Genomic DNA, 15,413 nt, shown 5'->3' with positions numbered 1-15,413 from the left:
TGGTATGGCTTATGTGTTTAATGTCTGCTAAAAGAGGTAAATCTAAATCATATGCATGATTGAAAGTTAACAGTGTAATTCCAAACTGCAGATAATACACAATTGTTTTCATTACAAAGATAAATCTTGTGAGTTTTTGTTTGTTTTATTTTGCTTTGCAGGAGGAGAAGAATGGAGAAAGAAATAAAATGTTAATGTTAACTGAAGGCCTTTCTTTCATATAAGTCATGGTATACCAGACTTGCCCCTGTTTTACTCAACACTTTTACCATGAGCTTGGGGAAAGACATGGATGACATTACTATCAAATTTAAAGATGACACAAATCTTAAGAAAAGTATTAATAGATTACAGTCCAGAAATGACATTCAAGAAAGTCTCAAATGGTGGGCTGAATTCAGATTAAATTTAATAGAGATGATGCTGTACTTGGGTTCAAAATATAAATTACCCAAGTACAGAATGGGAAAGATTTGACTAAACCAGTTCATCTGAAAAGCAAAACAAGACAAGACAAACCTAGGATTCTAGGAGACAAAGCTCCTCAAATGAGAGGAAATCTCACCAATTCAAAAGTCATATCCAATGATGGAGATTGTCTGCTTATTCTCAGGCCCCTCTTGTGCATGACCTCCTCTCCCGTTCAGCCAAGTAGATGAGGCCTTCCTAAGATGTGTCCTGATGCTTCGAGGCTACCAGAAGAACCCCCTGGCAATCTGCCAACCATCCCTTCCCCTCACTACTTGACTGGCCCACCATCGCTTCCTAGCACACACTACTAGAGCAAGACTCCTTAAGTCACCAGTGTAATGTTGCAGCCAAAGGAGCCAATTCAGTCATATATTAATAGATTGAGGCAGAGCAAGCCCACAGTGTCTCACTAGGACACTTATGGTCCAGCTACTGTACTCAGACCAGAGCTGGAAGATTGGGTCTAGTTTTGAAGGAGAATGAAGACCAAAACATGGAGTCAACAGGAGACAGATTCCAGCTCAATGGAATAAAAGGTAACTTCTTAACCAAGAGAACTGCCCCCAGATAGCCTGGGCTACCCTGGGAGGTGATAAGCTTCCTTCAAAGGAGCTCTTCTGATGAAAGGTGAGTGGCTGCCTACTGAAGAGGTGCTTTTGGCTAGGGGTCACACTCCATGACGTGAGAGGTTCCTCTTGACTCTAGGATTTTCTCAGGTGGCTCTCAGTCCAAGCTCATGCTAGGGTATCCTGGGAGGAGTAGGTCCTCCCTGGCTGGTAATGATCTCCGTTCCTCTCCTACTTAGATCTCCCAGAGTGTTTTGTTTATGACACTTTAATGCATTTGTCAGTAATATTGCATGTAATGATAATCTGGGATCTCTACAAAGATAGGGACAGCATCTTATCTCAACTTTGTCTCTTCCAGAACCTAGAACAGTGCTCTATATGACACAGCAGGCTTGTTGAATTAATAAATACTATAAAGTAATGGAACTCTGGTTGCAGATAATAGAGAATAAATCCTAGTTACTTCATAGTTGAACTATTTAACTTATTCTTCAAACAATAGAGGGACAGAATCCCCCAGAAAGTGATATAGGAGAGGGTCCACTAGGGGAAATCAGGGAAGGAGGGCAAAGGAAAAAAATACCACTCCAAATACAATGAGAGCACCCTCAGGTAGAGCTGAAGTACTGAAATATAGGAGAAAAGCACAGAAGAAGGAATGATAAATAGAGGGAGGGAGAAAAAGTCATTAAGGTATAGACAGGAAAAGTCAATGTCAGAAATGAAGAACACTTGGGCCTCGGCTGGGACAACCACTGACTAAGGGCATGGGAGAGGGCTATCAGAGAATGCAGAGGACAAAAGGCAAAGCAAAAAGAAACTGGAGAGAGATGAAGAACTTAAAATAGAAGCCGAGGGGGTGGAGAGGGACAGGAGTGGGACAGAACTGAGATGTTAAAGGGAGAGACAGGAAGGCCACAGGGGACAGTGGCCTTGTAGAGAAAAATGTGCTGATCAGAGATGTGCTCAGTGTGGTGTAGCAGAGCAAGCCCAGGCCCTCCAGTCAAGAAAGTTGAGTTACGGTCCTGCCTTGGCCATGAATGTACCAAGGGTCCTAAGACAAAGAACTCAAACAGAACCCAGAAAGAAGGGAGGCAGAAACAGAAAATCAAGAGACTGAGAATGCTCTCACCACCCCTGCAGCATGGTAATTCCTGGAGTCTGTGGACTGAGTTCTCCCCTTGGGACAGGCAGCCAGGCTGCTTTGCCAGGATCCAGCAGTCCCCATACAGGAAGTTAAAATGATGCCATTTGGCAAAAAAACTTCAGGCCCAGGCCAAAATACTCTGGCTAAACCTGGGACTTGGGCCATCTCCTGACCCTGCTCAAAAACTTTGCCCTCCCCTTTCCTCCTTTCATACCCTCTCGTCCTGGTCTTAGTCCTTAGGCTACAAGAGGAGGTTTTCCTGCCCTCAGTCCTTAATATCCAATACTCACTCTGTAGGCTGGGGAGGTTGGCATCTTCAGGCTTTGTTTTCAGCAGGTGAGGCAGCCGAGTGTAGCGATACCCAAATCCACAGCCCTAAAAGAGAAATGCCAGGTGTGGCATCTTCATTAGTTTCTACCCCACTGGACTTCTAAATCACTGAACCAGCTCATGCCTCTCAGCTCCCATATTGTGGCAACAACTTTGGACAGGGCTCTGGATCTGGTCTTTGTACCAGTAGGACTCTGTTGCCTCTGAAAATCCCAATCTTAGCCTCCCTCTCTGACAGCCCTTGATCCAGCTCCCTTCTCTTTGCATTCAGATGCCTTATCCCCCCCCCCTTCCCTTCCCTTATCTCTACACTCCCCCTCCACTTGCTTCACTCACTCTGCCCAGCTTGGTACTGATGGGCAGAGAGACATTTTCAGATGTCAAATTGACTCAATTTAGAAAACACTGATTCTGAACATTTGAAGAGCCAACCTTCCTAAGGGCAGTGTGACCTACATTTCCAAGTACAAGTCCTGTGCTAAATGGCAGATCCAAACAACTAGCCATAGGCAAGAGTGGTACCTCCCCTATCCTTTGCACCCAGCAAGGAGCTCTACACCAGAGGAATCACAAGATGGAATGCCAGAACTATTACCCGCCACAACCGCACAAGGATCCAATTCGTCTGGGCCCAGGGACGCTGCTCATAAGGAGCAAGAAGGTTCTTCATCATGGTGATCCGTCTGCCAAAGGGAGAGGAAGTGTGTCATTAACTTCAAGAATATTCCCTGGGTTTCCAAAAGAATATGGGGTCTAAGGATGTTGCCACATTCTTCAAGAACCAGGGTGAGGTGATGTCTTTGTTACATGGGAAAGTTCAATGATATGGGTAGAAAGAAATGTCATGAAAATAACTGTGAAGTAAGAAATAAAGGGCACTGATGCAACCTAAAAATAAAAAGGCACAAGGGACATGAAGGGTAAGGAAGGATATTGGTTTGTCAGGGCCTTTGTACCTAAATTGAGCTGAGAACCCAGGTGAGCATAAAGTGTTCCTCAGAAACATTTGCTCTTGTCCCAGCACAGGGAAGGGAGGACACAAAAATGTCAAGTCACAAGTGGACCCAGGCAGAGTGATGGGCTGTTGTCGTTTCAGGCAGGTCTGACATTTCGTGATCCCATTTCAGGGTTTTCCTGGCAAAGACCCTGGGGTAGTTTTGATATTTCTTTCTCTAGATCATTTTACATATGAGAAACTGGAGCAAACAGGGTAAAGTGACTTGCCCAGGGTCACACAACTAGTAACTGTCTAGGGTCGAATTTGAATTCAGGTCTTCCTGACTTCAAATCTGACACTCTATTGCACTAGTATCTAAGGGGATAAGGCTCAATTTCCTTGCTTTGTTGCAACACAGAGACCAAGCAGCTACAAAGTTCATCCCAACCTTCTCCCCTCCCAGCCCTCCAACTTTGTCCCTACTGGCCCCCACCATTTCCCTGCTTTCTCAGCCACAAGTTTTAGTCCCACCACTAGCACAGGGTCCCAAACAATTGGAAGGGGGGCTCCAGAACTCACTGTTCCTCAGGTATTCTCTCCACAGCACGCAATGAATGGGGATAGCAGACATAACTGGCCAGCGCTTGCATCAGTGAATCTCGGATGTCTGAGTGGTGACAGAAATGACTGAGGACCCAGAAAGGGAGATGGGGATTGGAAAAGATGATGATGGGACAAACAGCCCAAATTCTCTTTGGAAGTAAAAAGGTCAAGAGTGGGTTTTCTTGATATTATGAGGCTAGGAGAAAAAGGCTACTCCTCTGGTTACCAGAGAAATCCAAGAGAATGAGGCCTATGTGGATGAAGGGAAGAGCCAGAAGGGCCTTGAATCATGACTCCTTTTTTAAAAAAATAAGCAGCCAAGGCTTGAGTCTTACATACAAAGTTCAGAGTTCAGCACATAGACCATACTATAGGATGGAATGAATTAGGAGAGTATTTCTTCTACATGTTTGAGAGGCCAGAATCAGCCAGCACAAATAGCAACCACATTTTGAGCCAGCTTCACCCACCTGATACTTGACAGATCTTAGTTGTCCCTTCTGCAACAGGGCAAGAGGGAGATCTAACTAGGTCACTTCTTTGTTCAAAACCCTTCCAAGGTTCCCTGCTACTTTTAACATAATATTATAAATCCCCAACCTGATGTGTAAAGCCCACCCTAATCAATCAAGCTCCCATTGACCTCTTTAGCCTTATTTCACATTATTCCCCTTTATCTATTCTGGAATCTGGCCAAAACTAATCTTTCCTCAAACCTGAAATGCCATCATCTACTTCTATGCATTTGCATAAGCTGTCCCCTCTACTGGGAAGATGCTTCCTCAAGATTTCTGCTCAGAATCATTACCCTCCTTTGAAGCTCAGCCGGGCAGTCACTTTCTAGGAAAAGTCATACTTGACCATTTGACTGTCCCTCCTCCCTCCCACCTCCAGTCATTTATCCTCTCTCACCAGAAATCAATTTATTCATATGCATGTTGTACTCTCATCAAGAAAGCTCCTTAAGGCATGGTTTTGGTTTTTTGTCTTCATCTTCTTAGCACCATACATAGCACCGTGCATATAACAGGCACTTAAAAAATGCACGTCAAATTGAATTCAAAGAATAAAATAACTAGGAAATCAAGTCTTCAAGAGTTACTAGTTTTCCTGGCTCTTGGCAAGTCCAGGCTGCTTGGGGAAAGCATCCTCCCTTGGCCCTCTCCCAGTGCAGCCCTTTAAGAAGCAAGAAAACCACCTCACCTGTACCCACAATTCTTGTGTCTGCAAAGTGTTTGGCTAGAATCGCAGCAAGGCGGGTCAGTGTCTCCTCATAACCTGTGGAGGGAAAGAGTCTCAGCATTCAGTCACAGGACTCTGGAGAATCTGTGTTCATGGTGAGAGCCTAGCTCAGAATCAAAGAAAGTTGGCTGTAAAGAGGTTTCCTCCTAAAGTCTTCCTCTTCTATGGTTACAGTCTTCAAAGGTCTCTGCGGAGAGCACTGATCATCTGCTTACTTCTCCAACTCTTCTTGCTCTATGGGAAGATTTCTTGCCTTTTTGGGGGCACATCTTCAGAGCCCCTCGCCACAGACTGGCTAAGTTAACAGACCCTCATCTTGCTCCTCCATGTATGTGCCCAATACACAAAATGCTAAGGGAACCCTGGGGATTTTAACAGAAAAAGTAATCTCCAGATACTTATAACCAAGCCAAAACTCCTTGATGCAGAGGTATTCAGAGAGGACCCTCATAAAGAGTCATCATTATTTAAGCTAATACCAAAGAGTCCAGACAGAGTACCTCAGACATAACAGGAGTAGGGTCCTACGTGCCTATCAGGATTTTTCATATTTCATGCCAGGGTGATAGGCCCTTTCTTTGCTCAAGGCCACTTGTCATAAAAGGAGAAAGCAGAAGGCAGTTGGGTCTTGAGTCAGAGTCAGGCAAAGCTCTGCACAGAACATCAGGGAAATTTATGTATTTTCCATTGGATTTGGACATCATCTCATCTATTCCAGGGTCAGCTAGAGAGAGAAAACCCAATGACAGACCTAACTAGCTGCATAAAGAAAGGATCGTTTTAGAGTTGGTTGTTCAAAGATCTGGTACCACCTAAGAATTTTTTTTTTTATTGAGCAACACATTTCCCTCTCCCCCCCTCAACCTCAGCACGATTAAGCCCTGCCCACATCTCAGAGCACATCACATTGGCTTTCCTTGTATGCTAGGTAAGCACTTCTTCCCCGGGTTTTCCTACACCATGTATAGGTGCATTCCTACCCCTGTCAAGTGTCAGTGCAATAAAGAGAATTAGATCTGGAGTTAGAATATTTGCATCTGAATACAGTAGAAATCAAGTAAGTAGCCTTTCTGTGTGTGACCTTGGAAAGGTCACAAGACCCAGCCTCTCTAGGTCTGTGTACCACTGACTAAGCTCTGAAAGACCTCAGAGGTCTTACAGTGAAGGAAATTGAGGCTTATTTATTAAAATTCTACTTAGTCTGGAGTTCTTTCTATTATATAAGTAATCTCTTCTCTTTGAGGGGACAAGATGAGAAGCAGTATGTTTTTTCTTCAAAGTTGGGAAATGATGCTTGGGTCTTTGTGGGTCAAACTCTCACATGAATGAAAAACGGTCTGACTTCCCAATAGATTATGGCACATTTCAGGACAAAGAAACAATGTGAGGGGAATGGGAAAGGAGCAGGGGGAAGAGAATGGATGGGCAGACAGTAAATATGGGGCAAAGCTGCTTTTCTGTGGTGCTCTCTTCCTTTGGCCTATTCCCTAGGCACTCTTCTGAGGCTAAGGTCTAACCTCCAGAAATTCAGGAATTTCCTCCATAGGAGAAGTAGGACCACAATAGCAACAGGTTGAACTAAGCCAGTATAGCTGTAGAAAGAACCCAGAACATCACTGATTAGAGCTGGAAATCTAATGGGCTAGGTCAGCCTTTTCCAAGGGGAGCTCAGGCCACAGGCAGGTGTAGTTCACACAAGAGGCAAGAAAGATCATTACTCAAAATATTTGCATGTACTTTACCTATACCTACAGGCAATGCAGGCTGACTCAAGTTCAATAAATCTGGTTCACAGATACTTATTACCAACATAAAGATCATCCTCTGAATGTTTTTCTCCAAACCTTTTCTCATATCCAATCACACTAATTCACATCCCCCCAATACAGAAATGATTAAAGGTCCCAGAAAAGATTAAGGTGGGGCAGAATGTGATAAACACTCCATGGAACCCAAGTGACCACACTAATTTATCCGAACAACAAAAGGAAAAATCACCCAGAAAGCAAACTTAAAAAGGTCAAGTCTGGGAGTCATGTAAGAGTAGCTTGTGCATAGTGGATAGAGCACCAGTCCTGGAGTCAGGAGGACTAAAATCCAACTTCAGACACTTACTGGCTGTGTGACCCTGGGCAAGTCACTTAACTCTGCCTTCAAAAAAAAGAAAGAGAAATAGAGAAAGGAAGGAAGGAAGGAAGGAAGGAAGGGAGAGAGAGAGAGAGAGAGAGAGAGAGAGAGAGAGAGAGAGAGAGAGAGAGAGAGAATGAGAAAGAGAAAGAAAGAAAAAGAAAGAACAAGAAAAAGAGAGCAAGAGAGAAAAAGAAAGGGAGAAAGTGAAAGAGAGAAAAAAGAGGAGAGAAAGAATGAAAGAAAGAAAAATAGAGAAAGAAAAAGGAAAGTAAAAAATAAAGAAAAATGGGAAAAGGGGGAAAGGTAAAGGAAAAGGGGAGATCCTGATTATCTCAGGATCTATCACAAGCAGCTGGAGCATCCTGCTTTTCCATGATGCTGTGACCCTGCTAATTTGAGACTGGTAAGTAAAAGGATCAAGATTCTCACCATGTAGCTTCCCCTTTCTCCTAAAGACATCCTAGAGAATCAGAAACTTTATGCAGGCTATTTGTCTCATTTTGAATTCTGCCAGGCCTTAGGTGTCCTCTCCCTGGCACAGGGATTCTGGTCATGGGCCACCAAATCTCTCTATCCAACCAGTCTCAATAACTAAGTCCTAGTTGTGGTCTGCCAGAAATAACCACTCTTCCTTCTTTAAGAGGACCTTTAAGGAGGAAGCCTAAAATGCCCACCTCAGTAAAACCTGACACCCTCTGAAGATGAGTCTGTACCTAGATATACCAAGATCTCAGCTGAGAAGTCTGTGTCCACAGATTGTTTAGAACCTAAACCAACAGTTCTCCATCCTTCCCCCAAATAAGCATAACTTTAACCATTGCTAATAAAGTCATAAATCAGCTGTCTCCCCTTTCATTCTTTCCCATTCCCCTGGATATCTTCCAATGTGTTATATCATTCCAATCTGCATTTATTTCCTTACTTCTGTCTCCCAAATGGGGCTGAAAGCCAGTCTTTACTGGGCTACATCTTGCTGACTTGTTTTGTAAGGAGAAACATTTCCATTCCCACTAAGCAAGCTATAAATCAAATTGCCAGTGTGTCCTCAAGGAATAAGGCCCAGTTGCTTTCCAATGGATCTCATACCTCTCCTTCCCTCTCTGTCCTTGACCTTCCTCAAATCTAGGAGATTGATGACCCATAACCACAACCCAGGGGGCTAAGGTAATATGGTAACCAGTGAGAATAGTTTTGACTTTCCTTTCTGGGAAGGTGCAGAAGCGAGGAAAACAGAACCAATGTTTGTGACTCTTAAACAGGAAACTCCAGTAGCTACCACACTCCTCTTCTAGGAAGGGTCTTTTCCTCACTTCCAAATTTCTATTATGACCAAGGCTTCAGCCTCACTGACTGCTCTCAGGAAATCAGAAATCTGAGGGAATACTGTTTGGAATCAGACCTGCTGCTGCAGATGTTAGTTTGGTTGCAACAGGCTATCCCTAGAGAAAAGCACAGTTTGCATTCATTTGCAATTGTTTGTATGCCACTGGGAGAGTTCAAAAGCTTTTCTCCTGTGCATGCTCCATTTCCTAAGATTTTGAGAGCTCACAAGAACAGAGCAATGTCTTGTTAGTAGGCAGTTCCAAAAGATAAGGGCTGTGCCTCCCTTGTTAGATGGGGCCTCTACAGGATGGGATTGTGCTCTATTTTACAGGGTTTGCAACAGAAGAACAGGCAAATGACTATGGAAAGGTATTTTTCTCATCTCCTAGTGAAGGATCTCCCATTCCCTACTCCAAACATGGGCTTCACTTACCTGGAAGCTCCTCCATGCTATTGACAGGACTGAAGTAATTTTTCAGGGCACTGTAGCTGTTCATAGCAACACTTAGGTAGAACTCTGGCATAAAGGCAAAGAGGGAGCCTATGCGGTCCCCATGCTCTATGGTGCGGGTACAAACTCGGAGGAGCCAGTAAATGTCCTGCATCTTCTCCTGAGAGGATGAGAGGAGAAAAGAGAGCCTTATAACATACAATTCCTAGCAATAGCACAAATGGGCCCAAGACCAAGGACCAATGCCTACCAGAGTCACCTCCAATCATTGAGACAGGGAGGTGGGGCAGGTGGCCTCTTGAATTGTATTTTGTCTATCATATTCCACCCTGAGAAAACTAGATAGTCTGAAGAAAGGGTGCTGCTGGGTTTTTGTCTTTGGTCAAATGCCATATAGGAACCATGAGAGTATGACTATAGGGTTGGAAATATCTGTTCCCAAGCAACAAAGAGGCTTCCACACCTACTGAGGGAGTAGATGTCTCCCAAAGAAGTCTCTCTTTGTCATATTTCCTCAGTATTCAGTGACCCATATAGACCAGATACTTTTGAGTTTTTAGGACAAAAACTGGTTTAGGTGAGGGGAGGTGGCGAAGGAGAGTGAAAAAGAATGACAAGAACAGCTCAGCTCAGCATTTGACTGAAAGACAATGTTAAAAATAACAGTAATAACTGAAATTATTATGGTGACTTAAAGTTCTCAAAGTGTTTAATTATATATATATATATATATGTATATATATATATATACATGACCTTCACCATGACCCTATGAGAGGAAAAAAGTGCATAGAATTTGGGGTCCAAGGACCCGGGCAATGAGGTGGCACAGTGGACAGCACACTAGACTTGAAGGCTGGAAGACCTGACTTCAAATCCTGCCACGGACACTAGATGAGTAACTCTGAGCAAGACTCTGATCAACCCTCTGTGTCTCAGTTTCCTCATCTGTAAAATGGAAATAGCAACAGTCTTTCCTTGAGGGTTACAGTGAGGATCAAATGAGATGATTTTGTAAAGCAATTAGCACAGGCCTGGCAAATTGTAGCTATTGTTAGCTATTATTTGCTATTATTGGAATCCTAGTTCTGCTATTGATTACTTATGTGACCTTGGGCAAATTTCTTGGATCCCAGCTTCCTTATCCATAAAAACAGGGGAGTAGACAAGATGACCTCAAAGGTATGTTCCATGGACAAATTCTATGATTTTTTAATGGGATTGCCCTTCCTGAGTTGTATAAACAGTTTCATTGTTAGGTTAGTGGGACAAAGAAGAAGGCTCTTGCCTAATTCAGCCATAGGATATCAAGAAACCTAAGGCATCAGTGATTTGGTCACATTTTTTTTTTTGGAAGGCAAATGGGGTTAAGTGGCTTGCCCAAGGCCACATAGCTAGATAATTATTAAGCGTCTGAGGCTGGATTTGAACTCAGGTCCTCCTGACTCCAGGGCCAGTGCTCTATCCACTGTGCCACCCAGCTGCCCCGACATCAGTGATTTGAAGGGAAAAAGCGACTACCCTGATCCAAATTAAGCCCTCACCTTAGAGTAGATGGTGACATTGATCCAGGCAAGACGGCGACTCAAATGATTCAGCTTCTCAGAGAAAACCTTCTGACTTTTCATCAATTCTTCCTGAATGTCTTTCCTCTGTTGATGTCCCCAAGAGAGGAGATTCAGTAAATACATCCATTTTACCTAATCCTGGACCACACTCACAGATTATTCTTTCTTGAGACCCTACAACATACCTGAGATTGACAATCACTTACAACCCTGCACAGTTTGATGAGGAAACAGAAGCTCCCTGTTGTTCATCCTCCCTTCCCAACCCAGAGCTATCAGTAGCAGCCTCATTCTAGAGAGACTGGGGTGACAAGACCAAAAAAAAGAAAATGATGTGAGAATAGCCCAGGCTTTCCTGGAGGTTCTAGGTGACACATCATCCTAGCACAAGACCACCAAAAAGGACCATAAAGCTAAGTCCTTCTCTGCAAGCAATTTATAGGAAACTCACTTTTGGCTCAATATAAAAATGCCTTACCCAGAAGTAGATACTTAAGAAATCTTGTTGAATTGAATGATCAGAACTTTTCAAAAGTCAGTCACTAAACATTTGTTAAATACCTACTATGGGCCTAGCAGTTTGTAAAGTGCTGGAGATTCAGAGAAGAGTCAAAGATAACCACTGCTTTTAAAGAGCTCATAATCTGATAGGAGAGATGACATGCAAAAAGTTCTGAACAAACAAGTTATATGCACAATATACCAGAGATCACTGACAGAGGGAAGAGAATAGCATTAAGAGAGATGAGGAATAAAGAAAGATTTCTCTAAGAGGTAGGGTTTTAACTGGGATTAAAGAAGTCGAGGAGGCCAGGAGCTGGTGCTGAGGAAGGAGAATCAGAAGATAGAGGAAGATCCAGGGTGGGGGGAAGTAAAGTGTTAGAAGACTGGAAAGGGGTATGGAGGAGGCTATTATGAAGGGCTGTGAACATCAACAGGATTTGATTTTTGGTTCTGAAGGTGACAGGGAGCCACTGAAGTGAAGGGATAGAAAGAACAGGTAGCAGCTGGATAGATTAGGATATTCTAGATCAGGTTCCTACTCAGGTACATCTGCAGTCCCTTCCAGTTCTGATAATTTATGAAGTGCTTAAATAGCTGCATTGGCCTGACCATATATGCAGCCTTCAGACAAGAGAGCCCTGGAGGTTCAATCTCTCCCCAAATAAGAGAATCTGAGGAAAAGAGGAAAGAGGGAGCTAGTTTTAGGTGGTCAAGAGGAAAAAGATACCTGGTCACCTCCCAGGGCTCTATACCCAATAGGTACTTAATATTTGTTGATGGAATAAAAGATGGTCTTTAATCCCATGGGACTCCAGCCAAATACAGCTTTTCTAAAGTGAGATGAAGTAACCAAGAAAGTAATCAAGTCACCAAGTGACCCTAAAGGAAAGCCAGCTGCCCCACAACACAGTTATATACGGGGGGGGGGGGGGGGGGAGTGAAGGGTCGAAGCAGTGACAGAGAAATTTCGATCTCCTATGTTTGGAACTCTGATGACTCAGCAAGTGATGGGCACTTTCCTTTCAGATTCATAATTGATGCTCTCATCATAAACAGCAGAGCAGCAGCCAGCTCTCTCAAGTACTGCTGTGTATATGAATTCTCAGACCCACACATTAGCACTTAGCTAGACTGAGAGGACTTCCCTAACAAGGTGGGGGGCAGGGGATATACAGCAACCGTGCTGCTCAGAAGCCCTGATGGCAGCAGCAGCCTGAGCCCAACAGTTAATGAGCTCATCTAGCCCAGGCACAGGCCCAGGGAAAATGCCAAACACCAGAAGTCCAAAAAGACTTTAGCTGCAGTCTAATAATAAAGAATAAAGAGTTTGTTTTCTAAGGGTATGAAACAGATACTAAAGGAAAAGAGGAAAAAGGAGGCACATGGATGAGAACTCTTTGGGCTCTTTTTGGCAGGGAGAAAGGGGAATGGGGGTAGTTTTCCAGGAACAGAACATGATGCAAGATGTAGTCTCAGGATGGGAAGTTAGTACTGTTCCTTTTCTTATAGTCTCTCACTCTGATGGGGCTACATTGTTAAGGGATAGCACGAAGTCAAAGGGACTGCTTTTCATTGGGTCCTACACACTACCCCACCTCTTGGACTCAAAAGACATTGTTCTTACCCACTTTGGACACCGGCTGAGCTTCTCCTCTGTATCTTTCAAGGCCATGGCATACTCATTCACATCATCAGAAACACCCACCATCTAGGATCAAAGCAGTATAGGAAAAATTCCTCTATCTGCCCTCCCCAGATAAGCCTAAAAGCTCTGGACTTACCAAGTCCAGAACTACTCTTTTCATGAACAAACCCTTTCAATTGCTGCCTATTAACCCTCCCCTGACAGGTTCAAGGATGAACAATCTACTTGAACTACAATTGAGGGAAGAAGAGAAACAAAGAAAAATTTCTAAAATTAGCTTTGCCACACTGCATGTACACACAGATGACTCTAGGATCAACCCAACAAGAAGGATATAGATTTAACTTTTAAGGGCCCTCAGCAATGCTGATCTTCTGCCCTTCCTCAGAACCTACTACTCACATAATGCTATTTCATCCCACCTATCAAGGGCAGCTCTAGACAAGGAAATCTTTATTTAAAGTTCCTTCCACCCCTCAGTCTGTCTCACTCCAGAATACCCATAGACAAGGAGGACTCTGCAGGATCAAGGCTCTGGTTTCCAGGTATGGAGTGGGATCTCCAGCTCACCACCACCTGAACCAGAAGAAAGTACTAGGACCAGGGAGTTTTTACTCACTTCCCATCAAATTCTACAGGGGCCCCATATCTGAACACTTCTGGATCAGCAGACATCAATCCCTACTCACCTTTCCCAGCTGCTGGTGAACACTCAGGTTGTACATCATGATGACCCCATCCAGGATCTCTAATAGGGAGTTCTCCGTAAGGGGTTGGTCTGGCTCCTCTGGGGGTCTCCCCAACAATAGGCCTTCATTCCCATGGCTCCCTTCAACTGCAAAGGGAAGAGAGACTTAGGGCAGCAATCGATATCCTTTATCCCTCTCCTAAAGCAATGGAGAAAGAGGGCTTCCTGCTAGTCATCAGTTATCCCCTTCATCTGGCTGCCTTGGGCCCAGTACTTGATATCTAAGTCACCTAAGAAGAATAAGGTCCCAACAAAAGCATACTACAGTACAACTGAGAACAGGTTGGGAGCTTTTGAGTCAGAAGCAATAGGAAGGGTCACACAAAGAACACAGTATAAATGGCCAAGGTCACTCTAATATGACTAAGTCTGAATGTCTATGGTGAGAAGAACCATCTGAATGAAGTCTAATGCTTTCTTGTCTGCCTTAGGAGCAATGACTCACAGCGCTTTACACCTCCTGAATAAAATTAAATTCAATAAGTGTAAATGAAATAGCATACACTTAACAAAATGGGCTTAGAAAAACAAAATGAATCAACAGCCAAATAAACTAATGTAAACTTAGGTTGCATTAAGAGTGATGTGATCCAGGCTGAAGGAGTTAACAGTTCTACCATGCTGTGCTCTGATCAGATCATATATGGGCACCATGTTTTAGACCGCCTAGAGTACATCTATATGAGGACAAGCCTGCTATGAAGCAAGCCCTGTAGGAACTGGGGATGCTTAGCCTTGGAAAGACAAGAATGAGTTGCTTGGCAGTGGAGACAGGTGACATATAATCACAATATGAAAGGCTGTGATAGAGTAGAATGAATAGATTTAGTCTAATTGTTCACAAAGAGGGTAAAGCTAGTGGAATGAGGTGTAACTACAGAGAGGTAAACTGCAATGCAAAAAAGGGAAAAAAAATTTTCCTAATGAAACCTCCCCAAATGGAGAGCAGTGAATTCATGGAACCTGGACACCTTTATAAGAGAATAAATGAACACACTTGTCAGAGATGCTACAGTGGGGAGGAATATGGGATTTCTGAAGACTCTTCCAGTTTGGAAGTTCTGTGATTCCCTCTGAGTCCCTTTAGAGTCCTACAAAAAGCAGTAGGGAAAGCCCAGGGTACAAGTACTTTCACAAGGTCAGATCTGGGCTAAAGCAGCAGGGAGAGCTATTTTTAAAGCATCAATTTCCTCATTTCATCTCCTCACTCCTGAAGGTGCTCTTCCCAAACCCACATGCAGCCATTAGTGGTCACCTAAACCCAGGGCAGGACTGGGTCAGGGTCTGAGAGGAGTGAATATCTTCCTGAGGTCTGCCTGGGCACTGATCCAGGCCTTAAAGAGAAGTCTCCTGACGACCCCCAGTCCCTTCTGGAGTCCTTAGCTCCTTCCCCTGTCAGAATATAAATGTCAGAGGAAGCAGCATCATCTCTAGGATTCCAGAGCCAACCAACAGGGCAGGGACCTGCTACAGAGGCAGCCTCATGGGAGGAATATAGGCCCCAAATGACTACCCTAATAACACCATAAGGGACAAGGAAGCCCAATTGGAAGGCTGCCAAGGCATATTTCCTGAGATCTGGGCAACAGAATGTTTCATTACAGAAGAAGCTGGGTCTCAGTGAAAGCCATCAGGGTCCTTGGGAGACTGGTTCTGTCAAATTCCAAATCCCATAAGGGTAGGGTCCCTAACCACAATGGGATTTCTTACCCTGGGTATAGAGGCATCTTCCTCATTAATGTCTC

General features: G+C 43.8%; 1 protein-coding gene across 2 annotated transcripts in view; it reads right to left on the bottom strand.

Moving 5' to 3' along the window:
- Positions 1-15,413, bottom strand: part of RNF123 (ring finger protein 123) — a 122,443-nt gene that overhangs the window by 32,299 nt on the left and 74,731 nt on the right. For both annotated transcript variants that reach the window (XM_074197955.1, XM_074197956.1), the window contains 8 exons: positions 13,610-13,755; positions 12,900-12,983; positions 10,748-10,855; positions 9,186-9,363; positions 5,261-5,335; positions 4,034-4,121; positions 3,113-3,200; positions 2,478-2,562 (listed from right to left, as the gene is read on the bottom strand). In XM_074197955.1, the coding sequence (XP_074054056.1) occupies positions 2,478-2,562; positions 3,113-3,200; positions 4,034-4,121; positions 5,261-5,335; positions 9,186-9,363; positions 10,748-10,855; positions 12,900-12,983; positions 13,610-13,755 (852 nt within the window). The remainder of the gene's footprint in view (positions 1-2,477; positions 2,563-3,112; positions 3,201-4,033; positions 4,122-5,260; positions 5,336-9,185; positions 9,364-10,747; positions 10,856-12,899; positions 12,984-13,609; positions 13,756-15,413) is intronic.

The sequence above is a fragment of the Macrotis lagotis genome, chromosome 8, assembly GCF_037893015.1.
Source record: "Macrotis lagotis isolate mMagLag1 chromosome 8, bilby.v1.9.chrom.fasta, whole genome shotgun sequence".
Lineage (NCBI taxonomy): Eukaryota > Metazoa > Chordata > Mammalia > Peramelemorphia > Peramelidae > Macrotis > Macrotis lagotis.
This window is presented reverse-complemented; position numbering and strand designations above follow the sequence as displayed.